At 43.1% G+C, this 24,773-nt stretch overlaps 1 protein-coding gene across 6 annotated transcripts in view; it reads right to left on the bottom strand.

Moving 5' to 3' along the window:
- Positions 1-24,773, bottom strand: part of PLCB4 (phospholipase C beta 4) — a 451,857-nt gene that overhangs the window by 98,363 nt on the left and 328,721 nt on the right. For all 6 annotated transcript variants that reach the window (XM_065920857.1, XM_065920858.1, XM_065920854.1 and 3 more), the window contains 7 exons: positions 23,580-23,659; positions 20,848-20,901; positions 14,787-14,868; positions 13,686-13,786; positions 12,981-13,038; positions 4,908-5,016; positions 929-1,139 (listed from right to left, as the gene is read on the bottom strand). In XM_065920857.1, coding sequence (XP_065776929.1) covers positions 929-1,139; positions 4,908-5,016; positions 12,981-13,038; positions 13,686-13,786; positions 14,787-14,868; positions 20,848-20,901; positions 23,580-23,659 — 695 coding nt within the window. The remainder of the gene's footprint in view (positions 1-928; positions 1,140-4,907; positions 5,017-12,980; positions 13,039-13,685; positions 13,787-14,786; positions 14,869-20,847; positions 20,902-23,579; positions 23,660-24,773) is intronic.

The following is a 24,773-nucleotide window of genomic DNA, read 5'->3' as shown; positions in this document are numbered from 1 at the left end:
AACGATTTAGGAACAACTAGGAAAATTTAGATATGGATTAGGGTTTAGAGGCTGTTAAGGAATACTGTAAAAATTTTATCATTGGGATGATGCTACTTCAGCCATAAATGAAAATATTCTAATTGTTTCAGTGACTCATATTCAAGTACTTAAAGTCTTTTAAAGTATTTCTATATGTACAAAAATAGTGAGGTAAAAAATTATGTATTGATCATTGACAATCAAGAAAAATATCACAATATAACAATATTTCTTAATTTTCACTTTCAGCATTTTCACCATATTTTAAACCTCAAATATTTTCCAATTTCTATAAAATAAAAACCATTTCAAATAATATTTATTGTCAGAGAATAAAATTTTAGAACATTTAACATTAAGGAAAGCTATATTTGGGCTTCCCTGGGGGATCAGCAGTAAAGAATGCTCCTGTAATGCAGGAGACGTGGGTTCGATCCCTGGGTCGGGAAGATCCCCTGGAGAAGGAAATGGCAACCCACTCCACTATCTCTGCCTGAAATATCCCATGGTCAGAGGAGCCTGGTGTGGCTACAGCCCATGGGGTAGCAAAGAGTAGGACATGACTTAGTGACTAAACAACAACAACAAAGCTATACTTCAAGTGCATAGGACCCAAAGAAAATTTTGCATGACTTCTTAAAGTAAGCTATTTTTTGTTGTTGTTGTTGTAATTTGGGGGGAATATTTTAAATTTACAGTAAAAAAAAATCTTTTGACCCATAGGAGGACTCTAGATCTTTCCAGAACAGATACCTTCTTCCTTCCTCAAAGTTAAATAACCATCATAATCCATTAAAGAAAAAGATAAATGTCCTCTTCACTCTGAATGTTACCTCTAATTTTTCAGAGAAGAGTAAATTCAGTTGAAGGGAATCATATACAAAGAATAATGTCTTGAGTTTCTAACCTGCAACCAGCCAGGAGGACCTGTCTGTACATTTCTACGGAAGATTTCCCACCAAACTGTTTGCCAGTGAGATAGGTGTTGTGGGAAGAGCTGATGAAGTAGTGAGCCAGAGGGTGGTCCATTTCTTGGTACAGCTCTAGACGATCTAGGAAGACGGGGGCGTTTTCATCTGACATCAGGTATCTGCAAAACCCATCACTTGATATGAGGCCTGAGGGGGGGAAAGAGTATCATAGTAGATTTATGGTTTTGAAGATACACAAGTTTTATTTATGACATCTGAAGCAGCTTAAACAGGAGGAGTAAATACTACTTCACAGTGTCTTTCCCAAGAAACTTCATCTTTCAGAAATTGAACAAAGTACCCATGTTGCATAAGTAACATAATGTCTTCTACAAATAGGTGGCATCTGTTTTCATATCCATGATCGCAAAAGCATTCAGTTCCCTAAGTTCAGACGTGTAGCACCAGAACCCAAAGTGGAGGAGGGAGCAGTGGCCTCTCTGCATTCAAATAATTCCATTTCCCTATCTCATCTAAAGAAATGGGGTATAGGACTTGTGAGATGAGTATTCCATGGTCATTGAAATGTGACCCCAAGAGACAGTGATCATCTCAGGCATGTCTTTGTGAAGAGGGGCAGGGCCAGTGTGTTAAATGCAGGAGAGACAGCAATATTTCTACATCTTCTCTTACCCAGTCAACCACCGATAACCTCAACTTTCTTGCTTTTCTCTAGCATTTGAAAGTTACAAGGTGATTTCAAGTGTACAGAAGAGTACAGATGATACCATGATAAATAGCCAAGGACCTACACCTCAGCCTTGTCTGATTTTATCTTTTCCTTTATCTACTTTACACTTTTTTAAAGTAATATATAATTACAGGTGCCAGTGAAGTACCCTGCATGCCCCACCTCAAGTCCATTCAATTCCATCTTTTTATTCATGTTTACATTCCCAAAATGTTTTGTAACTTTACTATATATAAGCACTTATCCAAAAAATAGATATTTTTGGCTATTTATAAGTTTATATAAAACATTTTTTACATTTCTTATGATTTATCTAGTTAATACCAGTAGCTCTTGGTCATTTACTTTTCATTGAGTGATGTACAGTAGTGGTAGGCAGTGTGAAGAGTATAAGGTCCATATGTGAATACATTAATACCATAGTCCATGGTCCATCATTCTGTCGATAGATATTTAGGTCATTTCTGTTTATAACTAAAAGTACGGCAGCAAAAATCTGTGTGTCTATCTCCTTGGGCATATACATTCACACTTTTCTAGGCACTGTGATAGATGCAGGACAGAAGAAACAGACAAGGCCTGCTTTCATGAAACTCATATATTGTGGGTGAGAGAAAAATAAATTAGCAAAGAAACATAATGTTATGAAAGTGCTAGCAGGAAACTGAAAGCAGGAAATCAAAGTGATAAAGAATGACCAGGGTGCTGTGTTCGATGTGTGGCCCACAAGAGCCCTTCTGATGAGGTCACATTCATGCAGGGGAGCAATCACATGCACACCTGGGGGTACCCCATTCACGGCAGAAAGATCAGCAAGTGCAGAGACCACGTGATGAAGGGGGAAGTAGCTGGAGAGGAATCTAAAGACTACATCAGTTGGACTTCAGTCTTCATTAAGTACCAAGTGTGTTGGGAAGCCATCGGAGGATTTTGAACAGCGGAAGAACATGATTAGACATGATTTTAAAAGGTTTACTTGGGCTGCTGTGTGGTGCATAAATTGCAGGGCATTGAAAAAAGCAAACTAGTTAGAAGTTAGCTGGCATCATCCAGGAAGAGTTGATGTAGGCTCAGACAGTCTGGTAAAGGTGGAGACAATGAGAGTGATTTACTCAGGATTTATTTTCAGGATGGATCTTACAGGTTTTGAGGATGGATTAGAAGTGATGTGAAAGAGCAAAACAAGTCAAGGATGACTCCAAGACTTTTGGCATGAAAAGGTGGGAGAGTGATGATACCATTTTCTAAGTTGGGAAAGGAACAGTCTGTGGATGGGGGAAATGAAAGCGTATTGTAAACATACATATATCTGAAATGCCCACTCACCATCCAAATGGAGAGGTCTATTACACAGATCTGTGGTTTAAGAGAGAGATTAGGAACGGAGAGTTTAATCTGAAAGCCGCATGTGTACAGAAGACACTTAAAGCCACTGGGTTTAGATGAGCTCATCCAAGGAGCGGGCAAAAGGGGCAGAGATCTGAGGCCTGAGCAGGGCCACTCTGACACCAGACCCACACCCGGAAGCGAAGAGGCTGGGCTGCAGGAGAGGCATATTTTTCACTTGATTACGGACAAATTATTCACCAAGTGGCTGTTTGTATCAATTTACACACTCAGAGAGTTTACAATGCCTTTGGCACCATATTCTCACCCATACTTGCTAATGACAGACTTTAACGCTCCTGTCATTTGTGAAATGATGAAGCTATACTTTTTAGACGTGTCAGTGGTAATGTCAGACTTTTAGGACATTCTAATAATCAAAGACACATCTCTATCAGAACGTTTATCATACTGCCGAGGTACTACTGAGTCATCAGTCTTTCTCCTTCAATAGCTTTTCTGCAACCACCTTCTTTCATTTTGAATCCCCAGCATCTAGAACAGTGCTTGGCACTCAGTCAGTCCTCTATAAACTTTAAGGATTGAAAGCAGGGAAGAGAAATACTAGTGGAATGATGGTATGAACCTCACCATCTTATAAGCAGGGAAACTGAGGTCTATGAATAGAGGTCATTGTTCAAGGTCACACAGCGACAGGGTAAGCAACAAAAATCACATCACCTCCCACCACTGCAAGGTGCTAGCTTTCCTGCAAAGCCACTCCTCACTTCACTTTCATCACATGCTCTGTGGAGTTGATTATGACACTCAGAGGGAAGTAATGAAGCAGTCTGGCTGAAAATAGATATTTGAGACTCTAACAGGAAAGTATAAATGTATGATTATAACCAAGGGGAAAACACCGTTGGGCTTAGAAAAACATCAGGGGTGTGGCCACATGGTGTGGTGGGTGTATACGCAGGTCTATGTAGGTCCAGAAAATGCATGAACCTTTTGTCCATGCTCACTGAGATACAAAAAAAAAAAAAAAAAAAAAGAGAGAGAGAGAGAGAAGAACCTCTATTCTAAACAGGAGGAGACTGAGGCCAGGATACTCATGGGCAAATGGGACAGAAAGAACTTAACCTGCATCTCTCTTCACTCTCCACTGAGACATAAGGCCAGAGGCTCTAGCCCAGGTATCTCCTGGCCCTCTCTGGCGATACTGTATTATCATCATTGCTCCCAGCTTTGGCAGGTATTTCTCATGGTTATAGAACCAATATTGAATTTCTTCCCCATACCTGTCCTTTGCTAAATATTGAAATGAACAACACACTGTTTCCAGAGTTTCACTGAGACAGGTAAAGGGTCAGAAACCCCAACAATTTGTTAAGTTGATTCCTATTTAATTTCATGTCAATTGCATTTATCTTCCATACCAGGGGTCAAATGGTGAGCAAAAAGCCTCCTCAAATCATGTATTAAATTTAGCTAGCCTGCTGAAACTCAAGGGACAAAAGAAAGGTGTGAATTTTTACAGGAAATGCCAATTTTTCCCAGAGATGGCAAACAGAGACTAAAATTGGCATTTTTACATTTTAAGCAGTATGCAACATTAAGGATCTAATATAAGAAAGTACATGGGGAAATATCACTATACTTTAACAATAAATTTAGCATTATATTTCAGGCAGCAAAAACAAACTTTGATGTAAGGCAAAATTTATACTGTTTTAGGAACAAAAAAATTCAGTCAGTTGTCAATCCTTGTCTCTAGAGAGCTCCAAAGCATTTAAAAATACATTTAGCTAAAAATGCAAGGATTTTAAAAGTCACATAAACTCTTGAATTTTTTAAATAATGAAAAATTCTCTTTTATTTTTCATTTTTCTTACCTTGTTTCTTCAAATCTTCATCAGGCTCATACATCTCAATGATCTGCATTGCCCTTTTAGCATCATAAAATGGGAATAAAATTTCATTCAGTCGAGGATCTCGTTGATGCTATGATGAGAAAATAACTCCGTTTAGGTTCACCTTCCTCACCCTTGGGCTATTACACATCACTAAACTGTAATTTTAATAGAAGATGTATGTATAATACCATGTTTATAGTTACAAAGAGATTTTGCTTTTCTCCTGTCTTTCTCACTAAAACAGACTACAAAAAGGTCCAAATTTGGCAGTAACTTGTTGGTTCCCTCCCCTGAACTGAAGATGGAGAGACAAAATATACTTTTTTTTTTCATTCAAATTTGATGAACAGAGAAAATGGTAGGGTCTTGTCATACCACAGGGAAGATATCTGGCAAAAGTGTTTATAAAGTGAGATAAAAAATCTTTTAAAAAAAAGATAAACAAAAGCAAAAATCATACCCATGTAAGTGCCAAACCAAAAACAATAACAAAGAAACCTCCAAATCACTAAAGTTAGATAGATAAATATAATTTCATTTTCATTATATCTTTCTAAATGAATAAAAGATTTTGGGGGGCATTGTGAACTTTATTCTCTTGAGTAAATATTTATGAAAATGAATTCATTGTAATAAGGATGAAAATCTGCACAAGGATATTTACAAGCTCAAAACAACATGAAAATTTATATTTAAATATCAATGTTCAGAAATTCTATTTCACTGTGAAATCTAACTTGGTTTGACCTGAGGAAATCCTCTGGGCAGAAAGTGCATCAATATTTAAAGGCATTTGGGAGGCTGGTAATGTCATTCTTTTCAAATCAGCACCCATAGGCTCCTGGTATTATATTATATGAGGCACCGGGAGCAAATTTCTGCAGTTTTGTCACCCTAACTTCACAGAAAAGATGAAGAAAGTCCAACTTACTGACTTAGCTACAATCGAGTGAGTGAGTGTGTGTGTGTATCTATCCCTGTATCTACAGGTAGTGGGTCTATTAAACTTCCTTATTGTTCATGGTAGATTTAAGGACCAAACACTAAGTCCCTGGTCATCCATCAAATAAAGAAAGAGAGGAAACTGGAATGAAAAAATGGCAGATAGACATGTGAGCAAAACTCAGTCAATAGGTAGGACCCTAGCAATGACTCTTTACCCAAATATATGCACAGACTTTGAAAAGCACTACTGGAAAAGTATTGAAGAAACAATTGCTAAAAGTTTGTATGGATTTCTCTTGCCCATTTGTTGTGGAACGGTCATTTGCAGAGTGGGGCCACAGCGTAAATGCCTTTGACCAATAGAACACGTGACGTCATCCTAGAGCACTCGCGGCCTTGCCTGTTCTGGTCCCACCACCCCCCCAAGTGAAGAGTGTTAGCTCCTAAGGAATCAATATCCCTCTGCCAATTTATCCCAATGAAGCATGCTTCTGCTGGAATCTAAGAAATAACGGCTCCCATCCATGCAAGTGCCAGAGCAGAAACTGTTACATGAATAACAGGCCTCAAGCCCATAAGGAAGAAAAGCCCTGGGGAGCAGAGAGATGGTACAGTGGACCGTGGGGTGCCAGGCAGGTGAAGGCATGCTCTGAGCCATCTCGTTTGGGAAGTGGATGCTGGCATGCGACTCCAGAGCCCGCCCCACGGGAGCAACAAGCACCGCGCCTCCGGGGAGAATGCAGGGCTTCAATCCAAGCAAATAAAACCCGGTAGTATTCTGGGCGCTTCCCTTCTCCCGTCTCTGTAAACACTCCCATGGAGGAAGATGGATGAGGCACAAAGGGGCCGTTTTGGACCCCACTGTGGTTCTGTTCTGGTTGGGCACTACACTCACAAGGTTTTCTTTCTTATTAGGATTAAGTCTTTCAGTTTAAAGCTAGGCTCTCTGGTAAGTGTTCAGGACTCATGGAGATCATGGGGGCAAATCCACATGGATTTAAGAGAAGGAAGAGCCTCAGTTAAGGAAAGAAACAAAGTTAGGGACAGGCAGAAGGGGATCCAAGTGTTCTCAGGCAGTCTGTGCACAGAGGGGTGCGTGCTCTAGCCTGGTGCCCCCTGCAGGGCAGTTTCTGAAGAGCAGCAGGGGCGCCACCCTCAGGAGCTTGACAGGAATGCACACTCCGGGGCCCCACTCCAGACCTACCCAAACAGGCCTTCTGCGGTGGAACCTATGAATCTGTATTTTAACAATCTTGTCAGTTGATTCTGATGTGCTCAAATTTAAGAAGCGTGGCTCTAGTATGCAAAGGTATGCATTTAAATATATTTGCCTATCAGTTTAAAAAATAGTGTCTTAGTTCTGCAAGGATAGAAGAATGCTAAACATTTGAAAGCTGCTCCCAAGTAATCATCACCAAAATTTATCAGAGGGCACAATATTCACTAGAAGAATATCCTTTTTTCAGAAACAACAGCGAGGAAAACCAAGTCCTTAAAATATATGTATCATAATCCCCTTATTCTACATTTGCAGCAAATAAGCACCACAACAATATGAAACTTCACTTCTCTTTACATCTGCTCCACCAGATAACCTTTTGCTTTCCCGAAAATGTTCACATTTCAGAAAGGAAGCACAGTGCAATCAGGATAACCCAAAGGCAAGGAAACAATGGCAAAACTTGTGTTAAAAGTCACAAAAATATCTTTATTTGAAAACACAAAGAGGAGAAAGATCATTACCAGGACATCTCAGAGAAATAAGACTGCAGAAGATCTCCACTTGGTCATAAGCACTGTGGGGTGAATGTATTACAGCTCTGAGGGGAGAGACCACAGGTTTGCAGCTGGGATTTGGGGAAGCAACGTACTAAGGACATACACCCCATGATGTTCAGACCCTTATAAAAGATAATACTGACCAGCTTCTGAAAATAGTTCACAGAACTCTGACCATGTAAATGAAGAGACAATGAATACATCTTTCTTATTACATCCACACTCTTATTGAGAAAAGACATCAACGGGCTTAAACCTGAGCAGCACTGGGAGAGAGATATGTTGACATAAATAATATTCAAAAGACATATAAGAGAACAAAGGAATGATTGGCAAGTCTTACTCATAGAACTAAATAATTCCTTTTCTGCCCAAGCATTAAAGAAGAAAGACATGGTACATGGAAAGTGATCTTGAGCCCTTTCTTACAGTCTTTCAACTGCAAAATAAAAGAAACGATGAACAAAATCAGGTTCAGCTCTAATGCGATCCTATGATACATGAGAGGCAGGAGGCGGATTACCAGCAACCAGAAAACAAAGCTAATTCTGGATTCTTGTGGTTGTCTAAGACTTCATACTTACTTCTTCTCTTCTTACTCTGATCTATCCCCAGCTCTCCGTGTACCTCTCAATTCTGCAGACCCTCAGATGTTATCTGTAAGAAGTCACACCAAAGCCTTTGACTGTGTGAATCACAACAAACTGTGGAAAATTCTGAAAGACATGGGAATACCAGACCGTCTGACCTGCCTCCTGAGAAACCTGTATGCAGGTCAAGAAGCAACAGTTAGAACTGGACATGGAACAATAGACTGGTTCCAAATAGGAAAAGAGGTACATCAAGGCTGTATACTGTCACCCTGCTTATTTAACTTATATGCAGAGTACATCATGAGAAATGCTGGGATGGAGGAAGCACAAGCTGGAATCAAGAATGCCAGGAGAAATAGCAATAACCTCAGATACTCAGATGACACCACCCTTATGGCAGAAAGCAAAGAGGAACTAAAGAGTCTCTTGATAAAAGTGAAAGACAAGAGTGAAAAAGTTGGCTTAAAACTCAACATTCAGAAAACTAAGATCACGGCATCCAGTCCCATCACTTCATGGAAAATAGATGGGGAAACAATGGAAACAGTGACAGACTTTATTTTGGGGGGCTCCAAAATCACTGCAGATGGGGACTGCAGCCATGAAATTAAAAGACACTTGCTCCTTCAAAGAAAAGCTATGAACAACTTAGACAGCATATTAAAAAGTAGAGACATTACTTTGGCAGCAAAGGTCTGTCTAGTCAAAGCTATGGTTTTTCCAGTAGTCATGTATGGATGTGAGAGTTGGACTATAAAGAAAGCTGAGTGCCAAAGAATTGATGCTTTTGAACTGTGTTGGAGAAGACTCTTGAGAGTCCCTTGGAGTGCAAGGAGATCCAACCAGTTAATCTTAAAGGAAATCAGTCCTGAATATTCATTGGAAGGACTGATGTTGAAACTGAAACTCCAATACTTCGGCCACCTGATGTGAAGAGCTGACTAATCGGAGAAGACCCTGATGCTGGGAAAGATTGAAGGCAGGAGGAGAGGGGGGATGACAGAGGATGAGATGGTTGGATGGCATCACCAATGCAATCGACATGAGTTTGAGCAAGCTCCAGTAGTTGGTGATGGACAAGGAAGCCTAGCGTGCTGCGGTCTGTGGGGTCGGACACAACTGAGGGGCTGAACTGAACTGAACTGAAATGGACAATGAAGGTAAAACTACAATCAATTCAGTTTCTCATTAGAAATGTGGAAAGAGAGGTGAAACTAACTGAAGCCAAGAGGCTTTAAAATTAGCCCTGACACATAGAGAACTGAGTTGGTGACAGTACCCAACCAGGTGCTAGCTCATAGAGAGTGTCCCCACCAGCTCTTCTGGACTCAACTTCACTATTTTCATAATATTGGCATACACACACACACACACACACACACACACACACACACACATTTCCCTCAGCCCACTGGATGGGACCAAGAAACACAGCTATGCCAAAATTTTAGATCCGAGTGGTAGATTTCCGTGGCTACCTTCATTATGGAGAATAACAAGTTTATAAGTTCATGCTGCTCTCACATTGCTCCCATTGACAGTAATGATACCAAGGAGATATCCAGTGCTTCACAGACTCTAATTGCAGACAAACCACCTGGAGAAAATGTTCAGTGCAGATTCCAACTCAGCAGGTCTGGAGTGGGGCCTGGGATTCTGCATTTCTAATGAGTTACTTGTAGATACTGAGGCTACTTGTCCCCAGATCACCCTCTGGGGACCAGGGAACATGGAGATACTGAGAAGCAGATGAGGAGCAGATCTAAATTTTCTTGTGAAAAGCCCGTGAGTGGCGATGGCATGGGCAGAGAGCAGGCGGTACAGAGCTCTACACAGCAACCAGGCAGGAAACGGCCCCGTCTCTCCGCTGTTCAAATTCCTGCAGATACACATTAACACAGTGAACGGAAAACTGCATGTAAGGAGTAACGGGGCTCACAAGCTGGAAGGTAGTGGGAGGCAACATGGTTTTTGCTAATATATGATAAATGCCATTTTTTCCTGTTAAATGTTAAAATAAATATTAGTCACTCAGTCGTGTCTGACTCTTTGCAGCCCCATGGACTGTAGCCTGGCAGGCTCCTCTGTCCATGGAATTTTCAAGGCAAGAATACTGGAGTGAGTTGCCATTTCCTTCTCCAGGAGAACTGGTTAATGCTCATAGATACACGTGTGTTTATTGATTCTTTTCTTTGTCCATCATTTCTCTGGTTACCTTGTTGGACTCTCTTATCCATTCAAAGAGTTTTTGATGGCTTTTGATATTCAGGTTACACAATCATCTGCAAATAATGAACAGGGTCTTGTCCTTTTGTGTTTCTGGGACTCACTTATTTTTTCTTGTCCTACTGCATCCAGGACTTCTAATACAATGTTAAATTCCAGCTTACTGAGACCATATAACTAAGGCATTTGAAAATGTTTAGATCTAAGCTCTTGGAGTCAGAGACCCCTAACATTCCAATGCCTGCTCCCTTCCAGGGTGAATTCTGTCTCCTTTCATTATGGGTTTCAGTGGTGCTCTGCCATGGGGCGCTTTAGATTTTGGAACAATGAGAGGGAGAGTCCTCAAAAGTCCTATGGGTGCAAGGTGCTGGCAGAACACTGTACGTTTGACAGCCTTCTTCAAGGAGACATTCTGATTTTTGTCTAGTTCTTCCAGCTGAGTTCATTAGGGCAGAAAAGGAAGAGATTCAGGGCAGACACTTTGATTAAATATAAAGGCTGTATACTTTCCTGGACTTGTAGTCTTGTAGTTTCTGTGACCTAAAGAAATCCAGAATCATACCAATTCAATTAGCCCCACCCCCAAATTGAAAGTGCCTCCTTATTGTTAATGAAAAGCCAAACATAAGCAAATGAATACTACTGGCCAGTGTAATATTGACAGATAAAAGCTACCAAGGGGAAAGTATTTAAGAAAGAATTTGGATGGCAAAGCCAGAAAGTAAATGTGATCATCCCTTTTAAAATTAATTTTTTTGTCATGACTTACAAGAATTACAAGAGTAAATACTGGGTAGGTCTATAAAAGTCTCCCATACAAGGAAGGGCATGAGATAAGGACCCATGAATGCAGTACATCTGCTGAAGACTTCAGAACCGTTTCTTCATTTGAATAGGGCAAGTGCAATGCATATTGAGTCTCTGCTACGTTTAACAGACGGCTGAGTACCAGCTTCATCCCAGAGCACGCAAGAGGCCTTTCTCTAGGAAGCAGTAAACTGATGATGTGGTAATCTTCTCCCCACTAAACATCTTCCCTCTTTAGTAGAAAGCAAGATTTTTGCCTATCTCACCAAAACTTAAGATGACCAATGACCCAAAGTACATGTAAAGCTGAGAGAGATAAAACAATACATTTTTTAAAAGAAGCAGAATATGGGGAAAGGGTTAAGGAGGCAGGGCAAAGCAACTTAACTTCTGAGCAACAGTGGCATAAGAATGTGGATAATATCTGGGTAAAGATTATGAACGGAGTATCTGCATAACCAAAAACTAGCGGAGTGAAAAAACTTGAAATGTTTTTAAAGTAAAATAAATATTGTGGTGTACTGAAAGGATTACTTTAAAGTAGGCATCTGTGTTAACATATGGGGGACCCTGTCTCTCCTGCATCCATGCTTCCAGGCTCTGGTTATGGTAGCTTCTCAAGTGCAACCCTACAAATTGGGAGCCACTGGGCCCTGAATCAGAAAGAAACAAGAAGCCCTTCAGCAAAGATGTACCATGTGTCTTCAAAATGGCAAATCAGTCTGCCTGCTGCTTTTTCTTGAGGCAATACCTTCTACCTGGCATGATATTGTCTATCTTAACATTTTGTCTTTATATGGTATAATGGTTACTATCAATTGTTTTGGAACAAAAATATACTGTCCATCCCTCATTTAAAGTCTTATTATTTAACGTGTTAGACAAAAAGTGCATTTCCCTTTTTCATATTAACAAGAGCTTCAATGGGTTTCACTGAAAACACTTTCTTGTACATGTAGAGAAAAAAAAAAGTTACTTTTAGTTGTCATAAAAATTGGAATGTTAATGTGTTCTGAAATATATTTCTCTTGGGCTTAAGCACATTTTATCAACTAGTGTTGGTTGTTGAGTGAATCACATTCTAAAATTAGTTCTGAGCTTGTTACAAAAATAAAAAGTAAAAATTTAACCTGCCATCCCATTGGCCTAATATGCACTATGTTTTCACCCAGGAACTCCAGTGGTGTGCTTGTTGTCAAAATATTCTATTCAAACCTACATATTTTTCTTACATGCAATCCATTAAAAGACAAAAATAAGGCTTTCCCAGTCCATGCAAAAAGTATGAGAAAAAGTTAGCAATGGCGAATCCAACTATAGAGTGGTAAACTCAATCCATTCTCTTTCTATTTCTTACAAGTAAATAGAAAAAAAAAAAAGATAAGTACCTTAAATATCATCTTGCAAAACACAGACACATTTAATTAAGTGAATATATTATCAAATTCACACACATACACAGACCCAGAGCTACACATCAAAGCAAGAAACCAACAAAAAAGCAGTGTGCGAAGCCAATGAGGGAGTGCATGGACGCACGAGGGCGGCAGCTGGCTTTTGCACCTAGTAAAGCCATCATGGAAAGATCAGCAGGTCAGAAGCAAAGCGGACGGGGGGTGCAGGATGCAGGCATGCAATGAGGATGCTGGAGGAGCAAGCCACTGCACACAGACAGATGGAGTTAATGTATGAAAAAGCTTACTTCATTTAGAAAGCTCACTAATTGGTCTACCGTTAAATAATCAGTTTTGTCTCCATTGCTGAAAAGAAATTTATTAGAAAAAGTAAGTTTTGGTATATGATGCTACAGGAGGTACGATTTACATGTTGACATTTGTTGACGATAATCCTAAGCTTATTTTTCTAAACATGAAGTAGTGGTGAACTCTTAAAATGGCCAGAGACTGTTTGTAAAGAAAAAAAACACAAAAACCCAACAACAGCAAAGGCAAGAAATCACTCCCCCAACTTACAGAAAATATCTGCAATCCTTCTTTCTCATTATCCAAAGTCATTATTATAAAACAACATGTAAGTCATCCATTTGAAATAATTGGAATGAATGGACTTTTGAACAACATAATAACATTCCAAATCGAATCTAGTTAGTTCACATAACGGGTTAATACCTAAGGGAGCAGGTTAACATCGTAGGTAGTTAGTAAAGCCAATGCAGGGAGAGGAGGGGAAAGTTCCAGGTGCTGCAACCAACTAATGTAAAAGTTTCTCAAAAAATCAGAGTGAACTTTTACACCAAATAAACTAAGGGGTGAAAATGTAGCCCTGACTAGACATTCCTAGATACTGTCAACATATTATATGAAGATATTAGGACAAAAAAATGTTTTTAAAGTCTAAAAGAGCAAGGATAACTTCAATGTGACACTTTCTCATAAATGGAACTTACATTTTTTTGAAAAGATCCTCTATATCTGTCCGAGGACAAATCTTTTGTGTCAGTTCATAGAACTTTTCATAAGTAAATGCAGCAGGCTCAATTTCGTCATTCTGGAAAGAATAGAAGCATGTCATAAATCAGGCACCATTCTCTCTCTTTGGAGGATCTACAGAATCGATAGGTTCATGAAGCAGAGTGATGACTACTTGTAATTCCAGGTTTTTTATCTCTGACTTGCTGACAGGAGCCAGAAGGTCCAACCTTGGCCAGCCTACTAGAATATGGCGCATGTAAAGGAGTGTTTCTAGTTACCATGCGCCCAGGGTTTGGATGTTCAAACACTGGCCACAGCTGGGCTTGCTCTGGGAGATACTCCATAGAACAAACACAAAGAAACATTTCTTCCTTCTCTTCTGGAAGGAAAAATGCAACTACTTGCCACAAGGATTCTGACTAAATCAAACCCAATGTTTTCTTATGCTTATTTTGTGAATTTTCACAGGCAACATAAAGGGACTCCTATAAGAACTTACGTTTCATACTGAAACTTATATTTCAAATAGGATTTGTTAAGGCAGTAACAGCTTAGATCTTTCTTGCAGTTAATACATTCATTGCAACTATTTTATTTTTCAAATTTATTTTATTGCAACTATTTTAAATCCAAAGGGCCACAAACTCAAATGTTTTGCTTGGGGAGAGATGCTTCATAAAATATTGGGCAACTGTCCTGAAGAACTTAATTTATGAGCATTTTTCATGCTGACATTGTGCATGGTTCAGCCAATGTTGATGGGCTTCTATAAAATAAGCTTTCAATAAGCTGTGTGAAAGAGCAGCCTGCTGTCATTTCCTTTTCTTAATAAAGTTGACAGGGACATTTGGAAATATGCTATTTGAATACTATAATGTTTAGGTTAAAATGCCCAGAAAACAAAAGGAAGGAAGGATAGAAGGAAAGAGAGCAAAGGAAAAATTGACTGTACTATATGTGACTGAACCTAACTCTGAATCTAACTGAATCAGTTTAATATAAATAATCTTACTTATTATATGAGGACAAAAATACACAAAGTGGTTTTAGAGACACATTATTAAATTAATGAATACCTTTCCACTGGGAAGACCTAGCTCCTTGAGTGCTTGAAAGATCACCTTTTCTGTTTTCCCCGATGCAAAGGTTCTAGTAATACTAGGGCAGAAAAGGAAAAAAAAAGTTGCTATTAATTCTGTTTTCTCTGATGGAAAGATCCAAGTAAAACTAAGTATGGTGGGAGAGAGGAGAAGAAAAAGGAAAATAAAATTACTTCTCATTTCTGGGTATTTTTCACTCCCCAAAGTGGCTCCTGCAATAGCCCTCTGCTGACCAGAGCTGGCTGTGCCAGTCAAGTGCCATGATTCTAAGACAGACAGTTCCCCGGGCTACTTGTGAACATACACATCCAGGATCCAGACCACTGGACAACCACAGTAATAAATGTTGATCCTATCAAATTGCTTTCTTAGGAAAATGGGATGTGGCAGATGGACCAGCAGCTCTAGAACAGAAGCTCACGGTGACCTGGGGACAGGAAGGAGGCCCCTTAGGGCCCGGCCCATTCCTGGGGTCACCCTTTCCCGGCCCCATACTGCAGCTGACATGCATTATCAGACATACTTCATGTGTATGGTTTTTTTGCTTTTCAGGCCAAGCACCCAAGAGCTACTCTGATATGTCAGCTGCCTCAAGGATTGAGGACTTTATTATGAAAGTGACAGATGTCGGGGAGAAGGGAGGCAGGGGAACAATTATTCAGTGTTTCAGCAGCATCTTGGCACCACCCTGAGATGTGGTATTTTTGAATAATGGTGGTGCCTTTGAACTAGTATGGTGTGCATCAAGGCTAGGAAAATGGATAACACCTTAAGGAACGTATTTCCTGATGATGATAAAAGTAGGAGACTCCTTCTGACTAAAACAATGGTAACACTCGGAACTGAACACAACCGAGGAGAGGACTTAGACCCTGGAAGCCACGTCTGCGCCACGCAGAGAGCCTCCATTCACTGCCTGAGTGGAAGTTCGGGTAGTTATTCACCACAATGACATAAATCAGAAGTTCGGCCATTGTGGGGAGAGAGAGCTGACTTGTGTGTGTGGTGTGGCTGTGGAACACCTTCCCAGGAGCCCAGGACGGTGAGCCTCCCCGCCTCAGCCTGTCCCGCGCCCCGCCGTTCGCGTGAGCGGAGGCCAGCTCCACGGGCAGGCACTGGCCGGTTCCCCTCGATCAGGGGGAGAAGGCGCCCCCTCCGCTGCAGCGGCAGCCTCAAGGAGAGACTAGTAAGAATCAGCTACAGGTCAATGAACTGTGCATTCATCCAAAACTTTACTACTTCATATTCAGTCTAAGAATGCTTCAAGAAGTGCACTTTTAAGAGTGTTTGAGACAACTGCATCCAAACATAGGGAGGCCTATGAATTCTCTTTCACAGACCCGCAGAGCATACATGTGTATTAAACCAGTTTCAGGGCAGAGGGTGCTATGCCCAGATTTTCCCACTTCTCTAGAGTTCATGGAACTTTCATACATTGGATTAAGAAGTACTTTATCTGCCCTTTATAAGGTAGGGGAAAGTAGCTGTTCATTTTGTCATTTTTGAAAAACAGTATGCATGTGTTAGGGCTGCCCAGGTGGTTCAGTGGTAACGAATCCATCTGTCCATGCAGGAGACTTAGGCTTGATCCTTGGCAGACAATGTGGTGTTGGGGAGATGGCGGGGCAGGGACAGGGAGAGTCTGCAGGAAGAGAATACTGGCTGGGGCTTGGGAAAATGACATGGAGCAGAGAGCAGGACAAAGACATATCATGGAAGTAGGAGGTTAAGAATCTGTGGGGCACAGAGAAACTGAGATGGAGAAAACAGGGCGTCCAGGGCCACGAAGGAGGAAAATCCATGTGGGAATACATCAGTGACGGCAAAGTCAGAGCCCAGAGACATGGCTGTTGAGACGATAATAAAGGGAAGAGCTGGGAACGCCCTGGCTGTCCAAGTTAGGACTCCAGGCTTCCACTGCAGGGGACATGAATTTGACTCCCGGTCAGGGAACTAAGATCCTGCATGCTGTATGGCAAGTGTGAGTACATAAAGGAATAAATAAATAAAGACAAAAGGTTATGTGATGGCAAGAAGGGCTTGTTCTCAGGCCCATCTTTGCATGAGGGGACAAGAGAAAACAGGAGAAGGAAGGGAAAGAGACCGTTCCCCTGTAGGTGAGGGGAAGGGGAGGGGGCTGCCTTCTCTCCAGGCAGCTTGCAGAGTTATTCTTGGGCCTTAAATGGACTTGGCTCGGGAGTGAGGAGGGTTGTGGAGCAAAGGTGAATTCTCTGAGTTTCCAGTTGCATCAGAGATGCAGTATTTAACCAGGAGAAACACACTTATCACAGGCTGAGAAAAACACTTATCACAGGCTGGGGGCACTCAGATGGTATCGGAGGGCATTTCTTTGGAAGGCAGAGTATGTGTCAAGGACTGTGATTCATGCAGCCCTTTACACACAGCCCCAGAGAGCACAGGGCTTCACCGCAAACCAGTGTTCAGTGAGCGTCTTGAATGAAAACGCACCACCTTTCCCAAAGGAACTGTAAGAGAAGCAAATGCCCATAAGTGGTGCCCAGTCCTATCCGATTAAATTCCCTGCTCCAGGAGGCCTTACAGACGACCAAGACAGCGAGGACTCTAGAAGCTGAGTTTGGCTCTGCCCGCACAGTCCTATCCCATTAAATTCCCTGCTCCAGGAGGCCTTACAGACGACCAAGACAGCGAGGACTCTAGAAGCTGAGTTTGGCTCTGCCTGCAAAGGCTCTACAATCCATCCAGCGTGTTAATGCTAGCTTTGCAAGGAAGAGCATGAAGGGAAGCCCCACAGATCCAGACCCTCACTGTAGCAGGCTGGGCCTTCTGGAGGTGGACAGATTATGTGGACACTGGGCTGCTGGGACCACCCCTGAGGGCTCAGCCCTCTTAAGACACTCTCTCCTTTGGGACTTCTTCTAGCCATAACTGTTGGTTCTAACTCCAGTGACTTTCAAAGCTGTGGTCTGGGTGGGAAAGTAAAGTGAGCATGAGCGTGTAGGTTTGGGAGAAAGGCAGATGGTAGAAGAGAAGGTACAAAAAAAGAAAGGAGAAGCGGTGGGTAAAGAGCTTTCTTCCCTTGTGCCTTAATTCTTCTTAGACATTAAATATCGGTTACAACTGCAGAACAGGGGCCATGCTCAACCTGATCTAATGGCCGTGAAGCCAGATCTCCTCTAACGCTACACACACTACACTAATAGTTTCCATTTTAAAACTTCAGAGTGATAGTGATGAAACGACATTTTAAAGTGTTTACTCTTCGTATCCATTAAAACATTCAGAACAATTTCCATCTTGCCCTTGGCAGCTCATCCACACCAAGATTTATCCGCTTTTCACTGGCTCGCTATCAATTCTCCTTCAACTCTGTCAAACTGCTCCCAGACCACAGATGTCCTGTGTCAAACACCTGTTAATACTGGCAGCCACCACAGAGTTCACGTCAGAGAGCACCAAGGAAGATGACAAGATATTTGGGCTATTTCCACAAAAAGAGGCGGGTAATAATTTTGTTCGTGAACAGGTTGGATCAGGCTTCTAAGATTGTGTAACAAAGGCTTGATTAGCAGCATGTGTACAAATGACACCAGCACTGCTGGTTAGGAGTGCTCTGATCACAAGTCTGTGTTTCTACTTTGCCCATTTCCTGAACCTTTTCTTGGAAGAAAAATCAGGAGAGCAAGGTATGTAAAAACAGACCCAACTTACATTGCTGGTCTTCACGCCGCTATTTGTTCCAAGTTTGGACTTATTACTTCAGTGTGTGTATGTGCTCAGCCGTGTCCGACTCTCTGTGACCCCATGAACTGTAATCATCCAGGCTCCTCTGCCCGTGGGCTTCTCCAGGCGAGAAGAGCGGAGCAGGCTGTCATTTCCTTTTCCAGGGGATCTTCCTGACTTACTCGCCTTTCTTGTGCCCCTGGCATTGGCAGGTAGATTCTTTACCACTGCGCCACCTGGGAAGCCCTATTACTTCAGTACTTACTTTTAAATAAAAATGCACTAAATATTTGGCAATAGCTGTAGGATCCTGAGATACATTAAAATAATTACCCTGCTATTCTCAGTAGAGCAAAGAGTTTTAAATAAGATAAGGATGAGTCTAAAATGTCTTTGCCAACATTGATCAAGGGTGCTAGCAGGGTTTTTTGTTTTTAAGATTTTTTTTTTTTTTATGTGGACCATTTCTTAAAAGTTTTTATTGAATTTGTTACAATAGTGTTTCTGTTTTAGGTTTTTCTTGTTTCTTTTTTGCCACTAGGCATGTGAAATCTTACCTCCTCAACCAGAGATTGAACCTGCAGCCCTTGCCTTCAATTGTGTGAAGTCTTAACCACTGGACTACCAGGGAAGTCCTCAGCAGGGCTTTTTGAAAAAGTCCTAAAGTAAATGCAAAATTGACTTGCTACTAAGTGATTAAATAAAAAACAGAGAATCCTACATATAGGTTTGTAAAGACCACAACAGATGCATGAAGTTGGTAACTCTGGAAGCCCTCAATAAAAGGTGAAATAGAAAGATTACTGCCTGATCTTCTTTACAACCTGCATGCCCTGTGCGTCTCAGCTGTAACGTGGATACCTTAGTTCATGACTGTTATAACCCACAGAATGAAGGAAACCGATGATCTCTAGGATAGTTCTGTTAAATGTGAAAGGATGCTGAGGGAGACGCCCTCGGGGGAATGCAGAATGGAGGCTTCAGGCTAGCAGAGAGGCTGGGAAAGGAGACGCAGAAACAGCTAGTGTGATCCGTGTGCGGCTGCTCCGAGGCTCTCCCCCAAACGCCAGGCAACGGGCGACCTGTCCCCTCATCCTGGCGGCTACAGCCATTCCGAGACACCCAGGCTCCAGCTGGTGGCCTGGGTTCTGCCTGGGGTTACTTGCTGGTTGGCTTCTTTGCTAAAGTGTTGGGCAAGAGCTCAACTTGAACGCGAGTCTGGAGAATTCTTGAAGAGTGGGTCTGGCCCGGGAGCTCTTGCTGAGTTCAGATTCACGACTATGAATACACTCCTGGCTTCAGACGGGCAGCAGACGCCCCGGGGTCCAGCCCAGCTTTTGGAGTTACCGTGGAGTGCTTACCACAAACGCCAGCCGAAAAGGCACCGGGGAGCTGGGTGCAGAACCCCACAGCTCCACTGCAAGAGCCTCCAGAGGCCCGCAGGCCAGGAGCAGCCCTAACGCTGGGGCGCAGCAGAGCGGCCCCCGGGGGTGAGGCACGCGGGCGGGGGCCGTTTCCAGCTCACCGTCTCCTCACTCCTGGCCCCGCCGGGCATTCTGTGCTCCTCTTTCTCCCTGTCACTGCTACTCTGGGCAGGCTGAAGGGGAAGCGCCGTCCTGAAGGGGGTGTGCTGGCAGGGACGACACACCCCGGCTCCGTGGCGCCCGCCGGCCCCGGGCACAGAGGGCCGACGGACCCGGAACGAGCGGCAGAGTCCAGAGGCGGCGCCCCTCCTAAGGCACATCCCCACCCCGCTACTGTAGGTGCAGAGCAGAAGAGAAACCTCTTTAACGATAGCTAACGGTTGTTTGGGGCAAGTAGGTGAGAGATGAAAGTCAAAGTGCCGGTCGCTCAGTTGCATTCTGCGCCTTTTTGACCCCACGGACTGTAGCGCTCCTGGCTCCTCTGTCCACGGAATTTCCCAGGTAAGAATACTGGAGTCAGTTGCCGTTTCCTTCTCCAGGGGACCTTCCCAATGCAGGGATTGAATCTGGGTCTGCTGCATTGCATGCAACTTCTTTACCATCTGAGACACCAGGGAAGCTACTTAAATCCCAAAAACCCTCTTATCTGAAAATTTAAAAAAAATACTCCTACATTTTCAGATGTTCTTTATCAGGATTACTGCTACCCATTCTGAGAAAAAATGCGACTTTACATCCAAAGGTGATTTTTACGAAGTAAACACAGCATCTGATAATGTGATTCAAACTAAGATTCCAGAAATACCTGTAACTAAAGCAATTAACAAGTCCTTCTGGGGGACTTTCTCTGTGGACTGGTATCATGAGGGCCGACCCAGGCTGTGCAGAGCACGCAGGAATAACTGACTTACCTCCTAACTGGAATTTTCCCATTTGTGTTGGTCATAAATGCCAATTTCATCCAGCTGGAAAACAACAGTAACAACTGTTTTAATGTTTCTTGGGAGGAACAGCTTCCATCTGGTTAAAAACTTTAAAAGAAAGTTCACTCAAACAAACACTATTTATTCAGAAAACCAGAGACAATCGCACACCATGAGATAAATTTACTGTTTGTCAGATTTAGCTAATAAAAATATAACTCTCAGTTAAATTCGAACTTCAGATAAATAACAAATACTTTTCTTTTAACTACAGGTATGTTCCAAATATTGCTTAGGATGTAAATACATCTTACTAAAACATTATTTGTTACTTATTCAAATTTCACCGAGAGTCCCATATTTTATCTGTCAATCCTAGATGAATTAGGAAATTGGGTGTGTGCATTGAACATAGCAAATCACAGGCACTTGTTTGGTGACTGGTCTTGTCTTTGCTGCTTTTTAATGATCTACTAATGGGCTAAGAAAGGCAACAGCCTGGTGACAACAGCCAGGCTTGTCTGAAGTCAGTGGGGACACCCCCGGCCCTCACCCCTCCACCACCCCAGGGAACAGCCAAGTGCAAAGGGGGAAGCAGGCAGACGTGAGCCCTTTGTGACCTACTCCTCATGCACCTGGCGGATGGCTGGACACCATCTCCATAAAGGAATCTGGATCCTTAACTTGCCACTGTCAGAGAAGTTCATCAACTCAAACTGATGGTGAGAAAGGCCGAGCTTTTCCCAGGTTTTCGGGACTCAGGGGGACCCGGAACACTTATCCTTTGGTGCCAGGGCTGCTCTTAGCTACTGACTCCTTTCTTTCTCACTATTCCTGTAAATAATCTAACAATCTGCAGAACATGATGATTTGGTAAAGCTTTTGTCTTAAATCAGTGTTCCTCGAAGCATAAGTGCTACCTTTAAGGGGCTGGTTTCAGGACCACAGGAGTGAGGCAGTGGGCAGGCAGGGAGGGCCGGTCACACCAAGCTGTGCTCTCAGCCGGGCTTTGTCCCGAGGCCACTGGGACCTCTGGAGTGTGATCTGTGCCAGGCTTGGCAGCAAGGGGGCAGGCTCTGATATCTTGTTTCAGCCTGTCATTGGCCGTGACCTTCCTTTCTGAAGAAGGGGCGAGGGTAGGGTCAGCCCTCCTCAACCAGGGACATGAAGGGTCAACCCTAAGGGACTCTGTGGATTTTGGTATGGGCAGGGGTCCTGGAGCACACCCCCTGAGATACTCTGGGAGGCTGTGATCTACTGGGCCCTGTGATTCCCCTGTAGGCAGAGGGTGGTTTTCTGGAGAAGCAGGCAGACGTGAGCCCTGAGTGACCTCACCCTTCAGCCGCTGGTGGATGGGTGAACACCAGCGACAGAAAGCGGTCTGGGTGGGACACCCACGAGGGCAGCTAAGATCTGGCATCCGGACACAAGGAATCGGCTCTCTCAGGCCTAAGAAGGCATGCCAAAAGTCTGAGATCCTTTGGGATTCCATGGCATCAAAATATCTGCTGGGTGGTTGCTCTTTATTTTTAAGAAATCATGCGAGAGCAACTGCAGAGGAAAAGAAGCAACTGCACAAAAATAGGAATATACACGACTGAACAACTCCCCTCTTCTAAGACAACAGGGGCACACTGGAATGAGGGCGTCAGAATCAAAATAAGTAACTGTGAGTGAGGGGGAGTGAGGGGCCAAGCACTGGCTTTGCATGGCCTTGCTTGCTCTGCAAGGAATCTTATAAGTGGTGTCACCGCCTTCATGCACAGATGAGGACAGTGAGGCACAAGGCTCAGAACTTTCCAAAAGTCATCAGGCAACGGAGTGACCAACCCGGGAATTACAGCAGAGCCCACGCGCTTAGAGCGCTGCCGAAGGGACCGGGGTAAGACACAGGAGGCCCGGAGGGCAGAGCTCCCCTTCCATCGCCCACAGCCCGGGAAGTCCCGCCCTGGGTGCTGGCCAGGCCCGGCTAAGAGGTCGTGCAGCCTGGTCAGTGCAGGCCCTCCACGTGCTCCTCCCCACACCGCCCGCCGCCTGCCCCGGGCCCGGATCACTGCTTCTCAAACAGGCGGACTGGAGCTTTGCTTAGTAACTACTTGAGTAGTTACCTTCTACTTGAGTAACCTTCACGTCAGCCATAAAGAATAACTTGATAGGGTTAAACGCTACCACCTGGCACCTCTCTGAATGTTGGATACAGTGAGCTGGGGTAAGGAAGGCCTGCCTTCTGAATTTCAAAGTACCTTTGGATCCCTGACGGCTTACTAAACAGTCCCTGGAGCCAGTGCTCCTCTCCCTCCCGAGCAGTGGATGCTTCCGTCGAATGCAGCCACACTCCCCATCCCTCAGTCTCATGCAGTAGAGGCTTGAGCTGCACCCAGCCCCCAGCTATAACCCCAGGCATGCAAAGCGACTTGTCAGCAGCCTGGGGACACAAAAGCCCAGGTCCACAACCCAGGGGACACTGAGGAGGTGGAGTTTCAGTACCTTCCTGCCACCAACCATTCCCCTCAAATAGATTTTGGGCCGTGGGCATCACACACGCCTGCCAGGTTGCAGGAAGGGTACCAGTGTGGACTGGTCAACGACTTCTCCAAAGTCAGGAGCACAGAGGGGAAGGCAAGGAAGGCGCTGCCTGGGGCATATACGTAGCTTTCATCTCCTAGTCTGCATTTGCTTGGTAAAAGCCAAGCACAAAGGGTCATGCAAACAAAACTCACTGCTTCTTGAGGCACGTCATCGGGCTGACGTTGTTCGCCCTGAAGTTGTGTATGATGGATCTCAGGCCATCCACCCATTGCTGAAAGAGAAAGAGAAAGTGTTCCCGGTGAGCAAATCCACGGGAGCAAAACCGGCAGGTTCTTATTAGACAGCCCATATCCATTTTGTAGAATAATATAAACTCTTCTTTATCTCCTTCCTGCCACACGTCCATTTGCATCAAACGCTCACATTTTATGCTTTAATAAACAGCTTTCACTTATTCCATGAAGATAAATGTGGCACAAACAGTGTCATTAAACACTGGGTTGTCATGAAGGAATGCTGCCCACTGACTGACTGGTTAAGTCTTCTATTTACAGCCTGCTGAAATATAAGCTGCCAGCAATCTTTACTATTTCTAAAGCAACATTATACAATACATGGTGACAATACATGGTGACTCTTGTTTTAGAGGACGAATGTAGTAGGGGTTCATCCATTTTATTGTGGGATTCTATTTCAGTGTAAGAATTTGTCACCTCTCTTACCTGTCTGTGTTTTCCAGTGAAGCAGGCATTGACTGCCAGGATACCCGGAAGAAACAGCGATGAGTTTGCATAGTTTCTGTAGAAGGCCTTGGACTTCAGCATTAGTCCACAACATAACTCCAAGGATTTACAAGGACGACTGAAGAAGCCCGTGCACAGCAGTGAAGGAATTTAGGTTTCCCAAGGGCATTTGACTAGAAAAGGCTGGCCTGCGAATTAAGGCCAACTCTGCTCGTGGGCCCAATAACAGATGCCAATGATGCCATACCAGGCTTCTAAAATAGAGTCACACTCTTGCAAAATGCTTTGTAGCAAATTCATAATACTGGGGGTTCAAACAGAACTGGGGCCCACACATAGGCCAGCCTCTACCTTCTTAGGTTTAGATCTGACTGCCGTAGCTCTGTGTGAGGAGGGGAGTATTTTGAAACAGTCATGTTGATGCACAGTCTGCCTGCCTGTCCACTATGGCAGCCACTGGCTGTATGTGGCTAAGTTAAACTGAATAAAAATTAACTAAATTAATTAACTAAATTTTAGCTGAATAAAAATAAAATTCAGCATCTTCTGCACTCATCACTCTGAAAACCCAATGTGTGTACCATATCAGACAGTGCAAATAAAGAACATTTCTGTCATCACTGAAGGTTCCATTGGATAGAA

The sequence above is a fragment of the Muntiacus reevesi genome, chromosome 2 (assembly GCF_963930625.1).
Source record: "Muntiacus reevesi chromosome 2, mMunRee1.1, whole genome shotgun sequence".
In the NCBI taxonomy this organism is placed as follows: domain Eukaryota; kingdom Metazoa; phylum Chordata; class Mammalia; order Artiodactyla; family Cervidae; genus Muntiacus; species Muntiacus reevesi.
Note: the sequence above shows the minus strand (reverse complement) of the source record. Positions and strands in the feature narration are given on the sequence as shown.